General features: G+C 45.6%; 1 protein-coding gene across 18 annotated transcripts in view; it reads left to right on the top strand.

Annotated features, from left to right (window-relative positions):
• The window catches only part of SNAP91 (synaptosome associated protein 91), a 141,399-nt gene that overhangs the window by 73,918 nt on the left and 49,927 nt on the right, over positions 1 to 17,554 (top strand). For all 18 annotated transcript variants that reach the window (XM_040350025.1, XM_040350031.1, XM_040350030.1 and 15 more), the window contains 3 exons: positions 7,177 to 7,198; positions 9,488 to 9,597; positions 10,057 to 10,151. In XM_040350025.1, the coding sequence (XP_040205959.1) occupies positions 7,177 to 7,198; positions 9,488 to 9,597; positions 10,057 to 10,151 (227 nt within the window). The remainder of the gene's footprint in view (positions 1 to 7,176; positions 7,199 to 9,487; positions 9,598 to 10,056; positions 10,152 to 17,554) is intronic.

The raw sequence follows: 17,554 nt of genomic DNA, 5'->3' as shown, positions 1-17,554 counted from the left end.
GAAGGATCAGCCCCCACCAACGTCCCATGCGGGGTATAGTAGTATTCAGGAGGCCTCCTGATTAGACCGTTGGCGTTGCGCCTGGACGAGTCTCCCAAAGGAGGGGTCTGCCAAAGTGAGCAGGGCCTCCTCTAAGCTGGACGATAAAGGGGCAGTATCGTGGATGTGCGCCCTCCACTCACCCCATGTATTATTGAAGCGCTCCCGGGTGTCCCTACACTCTGCGAGCCAGCTCTCGGCCTCCATGATCTCCCCCACCTTCCCCAACCAGTCCTGTTCGCTAGGGATTTGTGAGCTCTTCCAATAAACTGGGATGAGACGTTTGGCTGCATTGAGGAGATGGGGGAGAGCACTTTTCTTATATCGGGACAGTGAGATGGTAGGAACGTGAAGCAGAAAATGTTGAGGCCGGGCCGGAATATCCAGCCCCAGGCCCTCAGAGATATGCTTATGGACAACATCCCAGAACGGCCGGAGCACCAGGCACTCCCACCAAATGTGTAGGAACGTGCCTTTCTGCCCACATCCCCTCCAGCACACCTCAGAAGCGGTAGGGAAAATCTTTGCTAGCGTAGTGGGGACTCTGTACCATCTTGTTAGTAGCTTATAATTGTTTTCTTGGGTCCTAGAGTCCACAGAGCTTGAGTGGGTCAGTCGGTACAGATGGTGAAGTTGTTCCCCGGTAAAGTCTATGTGTAAGTCTCTCTCCCACTCCCGCACAAAGTGGGGGGTGGGGGAGGGTGATGCCTCCCCCAACAGCCCATATAATGCTGAGATCGCATGAGGCAGGGGGTCCGCAGCGAACCACATGTCCTCAAATTCAGTCAAAGTGGACCTAATCGGAGCTGCCTTATGGCTTTTGGTTATAAAGGTCTCCAGTTGGCGATGTCTCCAGAAATCAAAGGGGTAGCTACCGAATCTCTCTCGCAAAGCGTCGAGAGACAACAAAACGCCCCCCTCCGCAAATTTTGCTATACTACATAGTCCGTCACCTACCCATGTACCCAGAGATGACCTGAGCTCCCCAGGGGCAAACCACGGGAACCCACAAATCGGCGCCAGGGGAGATGTCCTGGGCGCCAAGCCTAAGCTAGTATTCAGCCTATCCCACAGACTCAAGGAGTGTGCCGTCAATGGGGACACCCACTCCGAGAGCCCCCGCTCTTCAGCCGGTACCCAAGGCGCATAGGACAGGTCCCTCCCAGCCATAGTCTTTTCCAGGGGGACCCATAGTTTGAGGGATGTGTGGAATTTCCAATTCAAAATCCGTTGCAAGGCGACCGCTTGGTAATATTGTGGGATGTTCGGTATGCCCAGGCCCCCTCTGATCTTGGCCCGCTGGAGTATGGACATTGCCAATCTGGGTTTTTTGCCCCCCCACACAAATTTAGTAAAAAGGCTACGGAGATCAATGAAAAAGCGCTTCGGTAATCGGATCGGTACCATTTGCAAAAGGAATAGGACGTGTGGCAGTACTACCATTTTTAGAATATTCGTCCTACCTACCCACGTGAAAAGGGCCCTGTCCCACGTCTGGAGGTCCTGTGTGATGGAACTGAGAAGGGGTATATAATTCAGTTTAAATAAAGAGTCATGATGGTTAGTGAGCTGTATCCCTAGATATTTTATAGAGGAGGTGGACCACCTAAAGGGGAAGGAATCTCTCAGGGAGGATATCAAGGTCTGCGGGACAGTGATTGGCAGAATTTCGGATTTTGTAAGGTTTACTTTAAAGTTGGAGACCTCCCCGTATGCAGTTAGTTCCCTCATAAGGCTTGGCAACGAGAAAAAGGGGTCGACAACATGAAAAAGTATGTCGTCTGCGTAAGCAGATAATTTGTGTTCAAGGGAACCCGCCTGCACCCCCCTGATGTCCGGGCACTCCCTAACCTTCTGAAGCAATGGTTCCAAGACCAGAGCAAACAGGAGGGGCGAGAGCGGGCACCCCTGTCTCGTGCCATTCCGAATGGGGAACACCTCAGAGAGGCCGCCGTTTACCTTTACGCGGGCCGTGGGTGAAATATATAGGGCAGATATCCAGCGTAGCATGTGGGGGCCTAGACCTGTCCTCACGAGTACCACGCGGAGAAAGTCCCAGTCCACGCGATCGAATGCCTTCTCCGCGTCGGTGGACAATATCAAATAAGGAGGCATCCGATCCTGTGTGTGCGCCCAATGTATAAGCTGTAGGGCCCTATTGGAATTGTCTCTGGCTTCCCTACCCACCACAAAGCCAGTCTGATCGGCATTTACCAAGTCGGGGATAAGGTGTTTCAGTCGGTTAGCCAGGATTTTAGAGAAAATCTTTAAGTCCGTGTTTAGGAGGGATATTGGCCTGTAGCTCTGAGGTTGGGTGGGGTCCTTGCCCTCTTTAGGGAGCACTGTAATGTGTGCCAACGAAGTCTCCTGCGGGAGGCCGCCAGTCGTCGCCAGGGAGTTAAGGAGGGCACAGAAGGGGGCCTGCAAGGTGTCAAAAAACTTCAGGTAATAGGCCCTAGTGAACCCGTCCGGTCCCGGACTTTTGCCAGAGGGCAATGATTTGATAGTGGCCAGCAGTTCGGCCATGTCAATAGGACGTTCTAAGTCTGTCGCCTGTTCCGAGAGGAGGGAAGGGAGCCCAATCGAAGAGAGGTATTCCTCGATTCTGGCCCGTTTGAGAGTCTCAGCTGCGGGAGAGGAGGCGGAGTTCAAATTATACAGAGACTCATAATAGTCTCGAAACAGCGAGGCGATTTTTGAGGTATGCTGTGTTTGTTCACCCCCAGGGGACAATAATTTGTGCACGTGAGCTAGGAGCCTCTTCTTCCGAAGAGCACGGGCCAGCAACCGGCCGCATTTGTTACCCTGCTCGTAGTAAGTATGGGCCATATATCTCAATTTGCGATTGATTTTGCGATCCAGTAATTTCGCAAAAAGCACTCTGAGCTCAGTAAGACGACTAAGATCTTCGGGACCAGACGTCCTCTTATGACTGAGCTCCGCCCTCCGCAGCGCCTGAAGCACTCGCTGGAAGTCCGCCTGCCTCTCCCTATTAAGCTTAGCACCCATAGCAATAAAGGTGCCACGGACCACTGCCTTGTGACCCTCCCACAGGGTGCCCCCGCTTACCTCCTCGGCGGTGTTTTCCTGAAAATAGTGCGTCAAGGTCTCCTGTACCCCCGCCACTACCCCCAGATCATCTAACAGGTTCTCGTTGAGCTTCCAAGTCCTAACCCTGGAGAGTGCCTGAGATAAAGAAAGCGTGAGGGTCACTGGGGCATGGTCAGATATAGTGATTTGGTCGATAGTTGCCCCCAGGAGAAGGTCCAGTGCGTCCTGATCCACCAAAAGCATGTCAATTCTAGTATACACCTTGTGGACACTAGAATAGTAACTATAGTCCCTTTCCGTAACGTGGAGGGCCCTCCAGCAGTCCACCAACGTGTGGTCCTGAAGTGTCCTCCTAAAGTGTCTTAAAAAAGCATTAGAGTGGGTGGTCTTACCCGACGAAGTATCCAGCATAGGGTCCGGGCTGATGTTAAAGTCCCCCCCCAGAATGAGTCTACCTTCGCGGAAGTCAGCTAGCTGGGCAAGGGTCTGGTCAATAAATGTAAGTTGTTGCACATTGGGGGCGTACAAGGTCGCAAAAGTAAATTTCTGTCCCATAATCAAGCCCTTTAGAAACACATAGCGTCCCTGGGGGTCCGTCTTGTGGTCGATGGGCTGAAATTGGCAATGCTTATGGATAGCGATGGCCACCCCCCTGGACTTGGGTTTTGGGGAATTACTAAGATACCACTGCGGAAACAAATGGGTGGGAAGCTTCGGGAGAGATAAGTCTGTGAAGTGGGTCTCTTGCAAGAACAGCACTTGAGCCCTTAGCCGTTTCACTTCTAACCAGAGCCTGTTGCGCTTATTAGGGGAGCACAGACCCCGTGTGTTATAAGAAACTACCTTAACCGTAGCCATGGGAGAATGAGTGTGGTCGTCCAGGTACCATTCCGAATCCGCAGGGGCTGATGCGCTTCTCTAGAAGAGAGAGAGAGAAAAGAGGGGAAGGAAAGGAGAAAAGAGAAAAGAGATATAGGGATAAAAGGACATTAATGACACAAAATACACAACAAATAAAAAAAAACATTTTCGGGTCCACTAATGCCAAAAGGGCATAAGAGAGTGCGACCCTGTACTGCTTGCCCGGCCCAGGTGGCCCCCAAAAAAATGCGGGGTCACAAAGGTGGGGCAAGGTGCCCTTAACAGGGCATATACCCATAACAGGTGGTCCTAAGTGGGAGTCGTGATCAGACACCGAGAGCCAGGAAGCTCCCGCCCCTCACACACACTAGTAGAAATAAAAAAAATAAAAAAAAAGAGAAAAGCAACATATTCCGGCACTATTCTGCCCAAGAGGGATCCCAGGCATACTAAGGGCACCCAATCCTACAAGCCCAGACCCCAGGGAACCCCAGGCCCATCAACCACCCCGGGCCCGCCCCCCAACCCACAGTCCCACCTCCTCCTCCTCCTCATCTGAATGTACAGTTCCCCATTGGCATTGGATGGGTAAGGCACCGCAACATGGGCCTGGCTGTGGGGCAAGGTCCCGCAAAAAACAAAACGTGCGTAGTTTCAGGACCGAAAAGGAGTAACAGCCACAAACCCCCCCCCCCTCACCCGTGTGCCAACAAAAGAAAAAAATATATATACAACTGAGAAAAAGGGGACCCTCAGTTGGGCCTCTTCATCAAACAGTCTCTGGAGGGTGGTGTTGGGGATATCAGAGTCGGTCAGTGATACCAAAAAAGGGACAAGAAGAACTCCCGGCGGCCGCCGGGGTTCTCCGCCTTCGGATGCGAGAGAATGCGACAGTCCTCAGTCCCCTGCCGGTGATCCTCTTCCAGCCCCAGTAGATGAGGGACGCTTACGACCACGGGAGCTTCGGACCTGCTGCCAGGGCTGGGGTGCTGCCACTGTCGGAATAGCATAAGTCATTCTCCAATCTGTGAAGTCTACCGGCTCTAGCTGTAGCTGCGTCAGGAAACGTGGGAGATCATCTTTATTGCGTAGGATAGCAGACCTGCCACCTCTGCTAGCTTGCAGCCTGAACGGGAACCCCCAGCTATACTTGATATCTGCAGATCTCAAAGATTCCAATAGGGGGGAGAGAGCCCTGCGCTGCATCAGGGTGCGGCGTGATAAATCCTGATAAAAGAAAAGCCTGGCACCATCAAAATCAAAATATGGGGGTTTGCGCATGAGCTGCATGATTCGGTCCTTAACAGTATATCTATGGAGCTTGCATATAATGTCCCGCGGGTTCTCCGCGTCCTGTGACGGGGGTCTGAGGGCCCTGTGAGCTCTGTCAATCTCCACTTTGTCATTCGGGGAGAGGCCCAGCAGTTCCTTAAAAATGCCTTGCAAGGTGGGAACAATATCACTAGCCCCTGTAGCTTCAGGCAAGCCCCTGATACGAATGTTGGACCTGCGGCTGCGGTTTTCGTAATCGTCCAGCTGCGTGATCAAGGCCTCAATTTGAAAATCCTGAGCAGCACATTTATCTCTGAGTAGTGCAATAGTAGGCAAGGCCTCATCTACAACCTGCTCCAGCGTTTCCAGTCTGTTACCAAGCTGAGTAGTATCGGCTTTTAGCTGATCAATGTCCTGTTTAAACGCTTTTTCCACCCTGGTGGCAAAGCGATCCACATCTTCCCGTGTGGGGAGAGATAGCAAGTGCTGCCTCAAGTCCCGGTCGCCCAGCACCTCTGCAGCGTCAGATGCTAGGCCTAATGAGGCCACAGAGCCAGGGGAGTCAGGGGGGGTCGCATCCCTTACCAGATTCGGCGTGTGGATGGGGGATCCTCCGTGCTGCGACTGCGGGGAGAGTCTGGCCGCTTCCTTCCCCTGTTTCTCAGACCCCTTGCTCTTCCCGGGCGCCATCTTGGAGGGCTCGCCGCGTGTTTGTAGGCCGCAGCCGAAATAAGCGCCGATGGACCCGGTTCCGAGCTGTGCGGGAGGCTTGTTTCTGGAGGAGGTCTTCCGGGATCGGGACATGCCGTTCAGGGCCCGTTAGAAGGCGGCGAATCCGCCGGATTGTGCTGTTTAAGCTGCGGTGTGTGAGGAGCTCAGGAGATCAGCGTCCTTACGCATCCATGTCCAAGCCACGCCCCAAGAATCTCTATTGCTTTTGATTGCTAGTCTTTGGCGATTTGGAGTATGATTTGGGGATGTGATCACTGATATGAGGAAGCAGAGCCCTTCCTCTCCTAAGGCCGGCCATACACTGTTCGAATCTGAGTCGGTTCAGCAGGAACTGGACAAGATTTGAACAGGACTGGCGCCGTCCACTGACCTAAAATATAAGAAATGCCATCTTCCAAAGTCATTGAGAGCAGTAAAGACCCAGCAGAGGACTGAATCTTGCCCAATACCAAAACAATTAATTGGAAGTCGGTTTTGGGCAGGGTACTTCTCCACCAAAAACATGTATGCTCATTATTTTACCAGATTTTCTACAAAATGGACTGGAACACTCTCTAGGGTTGATGTTTGAACTGCGTTTAGAATTGATGCATTAAGAAAATGTCCATACAGCCGGAAAAAAAAACCTATGCCCATTCACATACCTTTCACCATTTTCCATATCTTATATTATGTGTAAGTGCTATCAAGGTCTGCACTAAAGATTGATAATTAAGAACCATAGTATATTGGCCAGAACTTCCAGCTCATTTTGGTTTGCTGTGCCATTTCTCTCTTCTACTTATGTAATTGTTGAACGATAGTATGAACTATCTTTAGTAAACTTCTGCCAGTGATTTGTAAAGCCCTGTAGATTTTGCTTAATTGTTTTTGCTTCCAATTGTCCTCCCAGCACTGCTGTGATATTTACTAAAATGGAACTCCAACCAATTTTTCAACTTTTGTGTACTTGTAGTGTGCTTTGGTTAGAACCCCTGTCAGATTTGTATCACTATGTCTCTGTTGGAGTGCTTTCTCCTTGTCTTAAACACAAAATCTGAAGTGTTAACTCCTTTCACCATATCCAAAAATGAAAATAAATTATTTTGCAAGAGCTCTAATTTATTGGTTAACTGTGAAACTCGGTTGTAGTGTTTCATAGCCAACGGTGCGCTCTTTACAACACCAAGAGCTATGTTGCGATATAACTTTTTATTAACAGATCTTGTTTTCTGATTTCAGCTCTGGATCACCCGTGGGCAAGGTAATGATGTTATGCATCATATTATGTAAATGTGTGTGTTTTACATATTTTCCCCTTATCAGCTAAACTGCACAGTGGTTTTGCTATTAATATGCACGACTAGTGGAGTACTACCTAAAAGGTCTTTAAAATGTTCATAAATTACCCGTTATATTTTATTTTGTCCCAGAAAGATGCATTTTTAATATGTGAAAAAAAAAAAAAATATATATATATATATATATATATATATATATATATATATATATATATATACCGGTATTTATTTATATATGTATTTATATATGTGTGTATGTGTGTGTGTGTATATATATATATATATATATATATATATAATATCTCTATCACTACCCCCGGAGGGGATGCCGGTTAGATTTTGGGTTTTGCACTTTACCTCCAAGTTTCTTGTCCAAGGGAAGAAAGTCTATAGAAATTGCAATGTCCACACTAGATGTAAAACCTTCAACTGTTCGGTTTTATTTTTGTTGCATAAAACTTATGAAGAGAGAAGGGGAAGGTTCAGATACATGGTACAGAATGCACAAAGTATTCAAAGTTCCAGTATTGACCACTCACTCCTTAATGGGTATTGCTCACCTGGATAGACCCCTCTCACATGGCCTAGCAGCCAGAATGATGCACTGACAGTATGGAAACAGTCTCTGCCACAGACCGTCTGAGAACAAAAAGATGGCCCAGGATTTAAGTCCCGAAGTTCCTGTCTTACAGTAAAAGAGCCTTTAAGCCGATCCGGTGGACCGTAAGACAAATTAAGTAGTGGATCCCTTTAGTTAACGAGTTTACCAGGCCTATCCCGAGACATCTTCTTGCCTTGCTTGGTCTCCTCCAGGGCAGGTCCTCCCCCGGTTTCCTTCGTTAAAAAGCTTCCCCCACTTGGATGGATAGCTTGAGATTCCTTCTAGAACCATAGGCCCCAGCCAGCATAACTGGTCCTACCGAAATACAGCCTCGGACCAACGTGGTCCCGGGGCTGGAATCACGCACACTCGCCTTGCGCCAGGAAGGCCACGAGGCGAAGGACCCCGAAAAACGCCATCTGCCCCTTAAGTATCCCCTCCCAGGATGCACAGCGGGGCACAACTCCCACTAAGATGCTGCCGAGAAGGGTCACTCAACACACCATGGTTCGCCTGAGTTCCAACACGGGCCTAAGGTGGTAACGTAATTTACAGGCAACAAGGGAAAACTTCCACCGAGCACAACCACAGCCAGAACAGAGGCTAATTTACATAGAATTAGTAAAGTCTGAGCCCAACTATTGGCTCGGCCACCCCCTAAATTTATAGTTGTATTTATTTGTAGACACCCCCTAAACATATTGTACTTGTATGTCTGTGACATTTCTCATTGATCCAGATCATGGTATAGCTAGTAGTAGTTAGTTACTTTTAATTTGTGCTTGTTCTGTAATACTAAATGTTTTCTATCTTATCCAAGCTGAAAATAAGTAACTAGGATAAGCTGTGAAATGTCTTCAACGTTGTAGAACAAGTCCATTTGAATGTGACTAACTACTACTAACTTTACTTCTGTGGAATGTGTAAAGTTTCACCTCTCTGTTCTGAAGAAGTCGTGGTGCATATTTTGTTGTAGCTTTTTATTTTTATTAGTTGATGGCTTGCATTGTTTTATATTACTCCACCATACTAGGGCTACATATTATTCCTTGTTGAAACATGTTGGGCCTGGTTACATATACAATTGGAGCAAAGGAAAAATACAGGTGTACCCAGAGAAACAATAAAGCTTTTTTCTACCAGAATTCGAGATGGGATGTTAAATACCTGTTGACATGTAATAGAATGTGCAATGTGTTTTGTCTCTCTCAAAACAGGGGGAAAAGTGACCCCAAAACATTATGCCATTTATGCGTTGGCCCAATTTTTATGCTATGTACTGTAAATACCCAAAAAATTGCTTGATTTCTACTAAGATCTGTAAATTGGCCTGCTTGAGTCAATATAGAATGACCTTGAAGCGGGGTGTTATTGCATGTATCCGAAGAATTTATGAAATTCATACACCCAAGTGAAAGACTGATTGTTTACAGGTAACATACAAATTTGTTACTGAATTTTGGATGCTTTCATTACAATATAGCCAATGCTCCAGTCATCCTATTTTCCAAGCACTGGTTAGCAGACACAATCTTGTTAGTTTGCTCGTTGACATAAAGATTGTTGCTAGTGCATTCTGAAGTTTGCTAAATTTGCTAAATTGTTGCTTTATAGAAAAGTGACTTCTATTTTATATCTTATCTTTTCTTAGTCTTCACCGGCTACTACAGTCACATCACCAAACACTACACCATCAAAAACTGTAGACACATGCCCGCCTGTTGACCTTTTCTCAACCCCAAGTACAGCATCTCCTATATGGTAAGTCTGTTCCAAATGATTTTGTTTCTCGTATATGTATTTGGTTTATTGGGTCGCCAATGTTTAGTTTCGTTTTATTATGTTATAGCAAAGAATTAAATTTTTTTATAAAGTAATAAAAACCCCTCTCCCCATTTCCCTTAGTTACATTACACTGTTATGGGGTCACTTCCTTTTTCACCCCTTTTGTTCTAGGAGCTTAAATGGCAGAATGTTTTTCCATATAAAAAACAAAGATTTAACCTGTAATTTGATAGCCAATACTTTCAAATTCTGAGTGCCATATATAGCAATGATAGACCTATACTAAAAGGTTCAACTTCACCCTAAAGGGGAGGTTTGACTTTATGCCCCCCCCCCCTCCCCTTAGCTAAAACTAAGATTGAAAAATGCTAATTTAGAGAATGCAAAACATGTATTGCTGATGTTCGTTGACTATATAGTTTGTCTTTTTTACAGTTCAGCTAAACTCTCAAATGATCTTTTGGATCTACAACCAGATTACACCTCCACAGGTGGGGCAGCTGCTCCTGCAGGTGCTAGTGCATGGGGTGGTAAGTTGAATCATGTAAATTTTTTTTTTTTTTTTTTTACTCCATATTGTAATTGATTAGCTATTATGATTAAGCTATGCACTTTTGACATTTTTCTAAAATGTTACTTTTTCCTGTTGGATACAGGATTTGTATTGGAAGCGATGATCTATTTTTAAAATGGCAAAACTTTACAGTGTTTTTTTTTTTATTGTATAGCATTTTGATAAATATTGAGCCCCATCAATGGAAGACAAATTATCCTTAACCACTTCATTACTGGGCACTTAAACCCCCTTCCTGCCCAGACCAATTTTCAGCTTTCAGCGCTGACGCATTTTGAATGACAATTGCGCGGTCATACAACACTGTACCCAAATTATATTTTTAGCATTTTTTTCCCCACAAATAGAGCTTTCTTTTGGTGGTATTTGATTATCTCTGCGATTTTTTATTTTTTTTATTTTTTTTGCGCGATTTTTTTATTTTTTGCGCTATAAACAAAAAAAGAACAATTTTGAAAAAAAGCACAATTTTTTACTTTTTGTTATAGTATCCCAGTTTTTTTTTTTTTTTTTTTTTTTTTTTCCTTAGTTTAGGCCAATACGTATTCTTTTACATATTTTTGTTAAAAAAAACCCGCAATAAGCATATATTGATTGGTTTGCGCAAAAGTTATAGCACCTACAAAATAGGAGATAGATTTATGATTTATTTTTTTATTTTTTACTAGTAATGGCGGAGATCTGCAAATTTTTTTTTTTTTTTTTTTCGTCAGGCCTGCGATATTGCGGCGGACATATCGGACACTTTTGACACTATTTTGGAACCATTCACATTTATACAGCGATCACGATCAGTGCTATAAAAATGCACTGATTACTGTATAAATGTTACTGGCAGGGAAGGGGTTAACACTAGGGGGTGAGGAAGGGGTTAAATATATTCCCTGGGTGTGATTCCTACTGTGTGTGGAGGGGACTGACTGGGGGAGGTGACCGATGCTGTGTCCCTATGTACATGGGACACAGCATCGATCTCTCTCCCTGACAGGACGTGGAGCTCTGTGTTTACACACACGTCCCTGCTGTCACTGCCGATCGCAGGTACATGGCGGAAATCGCGGCCACCAGGCACGCGCATCGGCATCTCAGCGATGCGCCGGGCACAGTTTTTCCCCGCTGCGGGCCCCCAGCGGCAGGCGCGGGGAATGCAAATAAAAGGACGTCCACCCGGCAGTTGAGAGCAGCGCTGTGGACGTCTTTCGTCTACAGCACGGGTCTCAAGTGGTTAAATACATTTTTGTTTATATTCAGTTAGGTTTTTATTTTATTTTTTTATTTTTTATTTGCTGGGTAAGCTACTATTTCATGTAATTTAAAGGAGTAAAGAAAATACATCACGGAATTGATGAGCGCATAATGATATAGACCTATTTCAAACTGGATGAAATGCAACATCTGCGTATTTTACATTTTCTTATGTGCCAGTTGCCAGACTGTCTTGGCATTCTCGTTATGCAAACCCTCTGTCATTTGCCAGCCTGCAGCAGTTGGAGGAAGAACCGAAAGATGGTTTATAAAACGTAGAAAGATGAACTATTACCAGCACTCTGGTGCAAATAATATACTTTTGTTACACATATGTCATGTGTAACCATTGTTTCAGGATCATGCAGGGTCCCGTCCTCAAGGCAATATAGTGACACAGAGGTCACTATATATAACATGTAAGAAAAACGAAATTGCTATGATTGGTCCATTTTCTAGAATGGAGACATGGAATGACTGCCATGTTGGAAATGAGATGGAATGCCAACAGAAAACAAGGCAGATCTGTAACCTTTTCCTTTGCAGTGATAAATCTTTGCATAATAAGCACTCCTAAGCATTTGTTTTCACTAATGAATTGGAGCACAGATTATTTGTTGCAAGAGATAATTGATCAGCAAATATCAGCTTGTCTGTCATAAACATCTTGGTGACAGCAATGCTGTAGTGCTCCTGATTTGTGATAATTAGACCATCTTGGATCTCTCAGGAACACAGAGTGCCTCCGGCAGCATAAATGGGAGAGATCATCCAGTTTGTTGGGACCGTTCTGTAATCTGGCCCATAAATACTTATAAATGTAAAGCATGAAAGTGCTGTTTGTGACAGAAGGTACTCATAAAAACCTGCACGAGTTAGGCACGTTGCCCACAGATGTAATAATTTACTGATGTTTATACTCAGGATCTTATTGACCGATCCTGAGTAAAATGTTCTGTAAAGGTGCATATACACGTGCAGAATTCTCCTTTAGTGCCAGTTAATGCACGTATACATGCGAATAGACGAGTAAATGCGTGTACATTACTGCAAACGTGAAATTTTTGGTTTTACAGCTATGTACTCCTTGCTGGATTACAATTATTCTTATTGGTCTTTACGCAGCTGTGTGCATTGTTCCATAGACAACAATGTTCTATATTAAGATCAGTAAAAAAGTGGCATTTGTACGGCTCGTGTGCAAGAGGCTTTAAGTTGGCCATAGATAAATCAAAATGCGATCAGTATAAGGCTGCTCCCACTCCAAATAGAAGTCTATCTAAAGCCCGGTACACACTAACCGTATTCGATGTGCTAATTGCTGTAAAAGGGACTAGGAGAGGAATGCCACATCCCCAAATAACCAATCTACAGAAAAACCCTCTGGTGGGACTTTTAAGGGCATGAACTCCAAAGAAGTAGGATTTATAGTTGAAGGTCCAACATTTTATTTGTGAATATTAAAAGCCAAAAAATTATAGTGCAGAATTAAAACAATACAATTGAACAAACATATTTGATATAACATAGTTTCATTATGCAGGTATTTTCTCAAAACTCATTGGGTGTTGCTCTGATCTTGGATGTACCATTGACAGAGAACTGTAGTTGTTCATGTTGTATTCATTATGTATGTACTGTAACCGCATCAATTGTTTTAATTCTGCACTACAATTCTTTTGGCTTTTTATATTTACAGATAACATTTTGGACTTTTTTTTTTTTTTCATGCCCTTAAGTCCCACTAGAGCAGTGGTCTCAAAGTACCGGCCCGCGGACCGGTTTTAAATGGCCCGCGGGTGCCGCGGAAGTGTGGATCGAGGTGCATGAAGAGTAGCGCAGGAAGTGTCTGTCATAAGTTCACTTGTCTCTCATGTCACACTGCTACTCCCCGGCGGCCCCTCCTCTCTTCTCGTCCATCCCCATTTGCTTGTGACATTATCTGAGATGGACGAGAAGAGGGGGGGGCTGTCGGGGAGTAGCAGCGTGGCATGAGAGACAAGTGAACAGACGCTTCCTGCGCTACTCTGCCTTTGAAGAAAACGACAAGTAAATGCTGACATGTGCCCTGATGTGTCCTCATGTGCCCTGATGTGTCCTCATGTGCCCTGATGTGTCCTCATGTGCCCTGATGTGTCCTCATGTGCCCTGATGTGTCCTCATGTGCCCTGATGTGTCCTCATGTGCCCTGATGTGTCCTCATGTGCCCTGATGTGTCCTCATGTGCCCTGATGTGTCCTCATGTGCCCTGATGTGTCCTCATGTGCCCTGATGTGTCCTCATGTGCCCTGATGTGTCCTCATGTGCCCTGATGTGTCCTCATGTGCCCTGATGTGTCCTCATGTGCCCTGATGTGTCCTCATGTGCCCTGATGTGCTCTCATGTGCCCTGATGTGCTCTCATGTGCCCTGATGTGCTGGGCCCTGTACCCTGATGTGCCCTGTCCCATGTGCCCTGATGTGCTCTCATGTGCCCCATGTTCTCTGACTGTGCCCTGAGTGTGCCCTGGTGTGCTTGTATGTGCCCTGATATGCCCCATGTGCTCCGATTGTGCCCTGATGTGGCCCATGTACCCTGATGTGCCATGGGGCACATGAGAGCACAACCAGGGAACATGGGGCACACCAGGAACATGGGGCACATGAGAGCACATCAGGGCACATGGCACATCAGGGTACAGGACATGGCACATCAGGGCACAGCGCATATGGCACATCAGGGTACAGGGCACATGAAACGGCACATCAGGGTACAAAGCCCAGCACATCAGGGCACGTGGCACATCAGGGTACATGGCACATGAAACAGCACATCAGGGTACAAAGCCCGGCACATCTGGGTACATGGGGTACCCTGATGTGCTGTTTCATGTGCCCTGTACCCTAATGTGCCATGTGCCCTGTCCTGATGTGCTGTGCCCTGATGTGCCATGTCCTGTACCCTGATGTGCCATGTGCCCTGTCCTGATGTGCTGTGCCCTGATGTGCTCTCATGTGCCCCATGTTCCCTGGTGTGCCCCATGTTCCCTGATTGTGCCCTGATGTGCTCCCATGTGCCCTGGTGTGCCCCATGTGCCCGTATGTGCCATGTGCCCCATGTACCCTGATGTGCCCCATGTACCCTGATGTGCTGGGCTTTGTACCCTGATGTGCTGTTTCATGTGCCCTGTACCCTGATGTGCCCTGTCCTGATGTGCTGTGCCCTGATGTGCCATGTCCTGCACTGTGCCATGTCCTGATATGCCCTGCCCTGATGTGCCGTGCACCCTGATGTGGCCTGTTGTGCTGTACCCCTATGTGCTGTGCTCTGATGTGCCCTGTACCCTGATGTGCTGGGCTTTGTACCCTGATGTGCTGGGCTTTGTACCCTGATGTGCGCTGTGCACTCATGTGTGCTGTGCCCCGTGCCCTGATGTGCTGTACCCTGATGGTGAGTGGTCAGTGTGTAGTGGTCAGTGTGCAGTGTAGTGGTAAGGGTTAATAATGTGTTCGTTGACACCAGTACTGTTGTTTTTGAAGTTTGAAAGTTTGCATGCGGCCCCCTATGGGATATGGAAACTTGTCTTGTGGCCCTCAGGTAATTTGAGTTTGAGACCCCTGCACTAGAGTGTTTGTTTTTCTGTAGATTCACTAACGGTATTATCTAGTGCATCCCACATTGGCACAGCAATCTCCCCCACTTAGCTGTTGTGTTCTGACAGGGGGGTGCCCCCCCCCCCGCCAGTACACTCCGATCAGCGCTTCCTGCTACTGGCTGAGAAAGCTGATTGGGAGGTGGTCGGCTGCTGGCTTTCCAGCGTGCTCTTCTGACAGAAGTTGACAAAATGGCCGCCTTCTGTCGGACAGACTGACACATGGGACGGATGTCGGATCATTTATTTTTTTACTGGCCAAAGTCTTCCAACTTTCAGCCCGTGTGTACCTGGCTTAAAGCGGAAGTAAACCATCCATAAAACTGTTTCGTTTCTGGCACATGCCAGAGAGGCAACGCTCCCATTGGTTGTGCTCTCAACCAAACTGTCAAACCATCCAATGGCTGGTGTCATAACTGATCACATGTGCAGCATCATAGCACTGGTAGATTAAACCGAGGCAAAGATGGTAGCTTCCTTGGCTGAAAACGCTAGGAGTGTTAAAAATAAATTTTAAGGCTAGACTTCTGTTGAACTGGCTTGTTAGAAAAGTTTCTAGATGAGCAGCTGCTGATCAGTGTATCCTAACAGAGGAGTTGTCCCCACTATCGGAATACAATTGCTCAACGAGGAGGACTTTTCCATCCACCTGGTTTGTGGATTGAGGAATTAATCTCCCCTTGCCTGTTAATGGGTTTTGGCCACTGTTGGTCCTAATTTGCCCCCTCACTAATGATTCCAACAGATTTATAATTCCCAAGGCCAGTACACGTGATAAGAAAAATGGACCAACATTTCCATACGAGAACTAATCAATTGATTATCCGATCGTTGGTATAGTGCTTTTGACGGCTGATGCCAACTGTTCGGACGACAATAAACTAAGGTGCAATCTAGAAAAAACGTCCTTGTACGTGAACACAACACACAATAATCACTAAATGTGTACAGTCATCGTATGGCAATAATAGAATAAAAAATACTGTGCCCGACCAAAAACAAAGAATGACCCAAAACAGTACATAGTTACCCTTGCCTTTGTCCAAGAATTGTTGTACAAGTTTAATATAACTTTTGGTTACATCACGATGCGCACATTCGTGAAAAATTGCCCGATCAGTCGTCCAATTTTTGTTCATGGTGTTTACTAGACTTTAGAGCAGACAAAGATATTTACTATCAGCTGACTGCTCAAGACAATCTCTGGAATGATAATGCATGTCATACAACTGAGGAACACATACACAGGGTTATTTACAAAAGGCAAATCCACGTTGCAGTAAATCTGAGGGGGTAGATCTGAAATGAGTGGAACCTCTGCTGATCTTATTATCCAATCATGTGCAAGATAAAATGTTTTTTTTTCTTCCTTGCATGTCCCCCTTGGATCTACAGTGCCTGCACTTTCAAGTGCATTTGTAGGGCAAATTGGATTTTCCTTTAGTAAATGACCACACAGTGTATGTTCTACTACTGCAGCTCGGTTTATTTTCATTGTTGCTATGTTAAGCTACCCATAGACATTGCATAAGATGAACTGGTCATTTTCAGTTGGATTAGGAAAATGGGATGGGGAGGGAGGGGACAACAATCAGTCTGTCGAGTATAGTGTGTTTTGTTTTCTCTTAGGGCCAGTACTACACCATAGAAATGCAGTCCGGATACGTTCCAGATGCTTTTCTGCATGCACGTTTTTGATACAGTCCAGTGCATCCCCCCCCCCTCTTTTTCTTAACCTTAATAAGGACATGTGTGTTCCAGTGCATTTAGGTGTGTTCCAGTTTTTGATGTGCTTTACAGGGTTACAGTGCAGAAAAAAATGCAGCATGTTCTACTTTATTTTTTATTTTTACTGAAACGCACTGCAACTGCAAGCACTGGTGTGAACTATGCAATTGAAAACCATTTAACCTACTTTCCATGTGTTTTTTGATGCAGAAAAAAAAACGCACTGAAATACATGTGGTGTGAACTGGTCCTCAATCTAACAGTTTCTAGCTCACCGACAATTTGTACTGATGAAGGGGGCATGCTGAGCCCCTGAAACATGTTGGCTTTTTGTAAAATATAAAAAGCGGCACTAAAAAAAAAAAAAAATTCCCATGCATTTAATGTGTGAAGGGTGGATTGAAGCAGCACATCTTTCAGAGTGGAGCACGGTCACAAGTGAATTGGAGCACATATTTATATAATTTTCAGAATGTGGGTGAAGTCACATGCATGGTTTATGAACTGTGTAGTTTTGTTTTCATATTGGATTATAGCATATGCACTTTTGAAATGTATATCATTGGTATATGTATATAATATATTTTCTTATAAGGAAATGGCAACTTTTTTTAAGGGTGCTTTTTTTATATTTATTTTACACTTTGGTATTGTTCAATATAGGGAAGCACATTGAATCAGCAGCTGGGGGGGTCATATATAGGGTAAGGCTCTTTTGGGGAGTGCAGTTAATATTAGTTACTGATGTTGGTTGT

Source organism: Rana temporaria, chromosome 4 (genome assembly GCF_905171775.1).
Source record: "Rana temporaria chromosome 4, aRanTem1.1, whole genome shotgun sequence".
Taxonomy (NCBI): Eukaryota; Metazoa; Chordata; class Amphibia; order Anura; family Ranidae; genus Rana; species Rana temporaria.
Note: the sequence above shows the minus strand (reverse complement) of the source record. Positions and strands in the feature narration are given on the sequence as shown.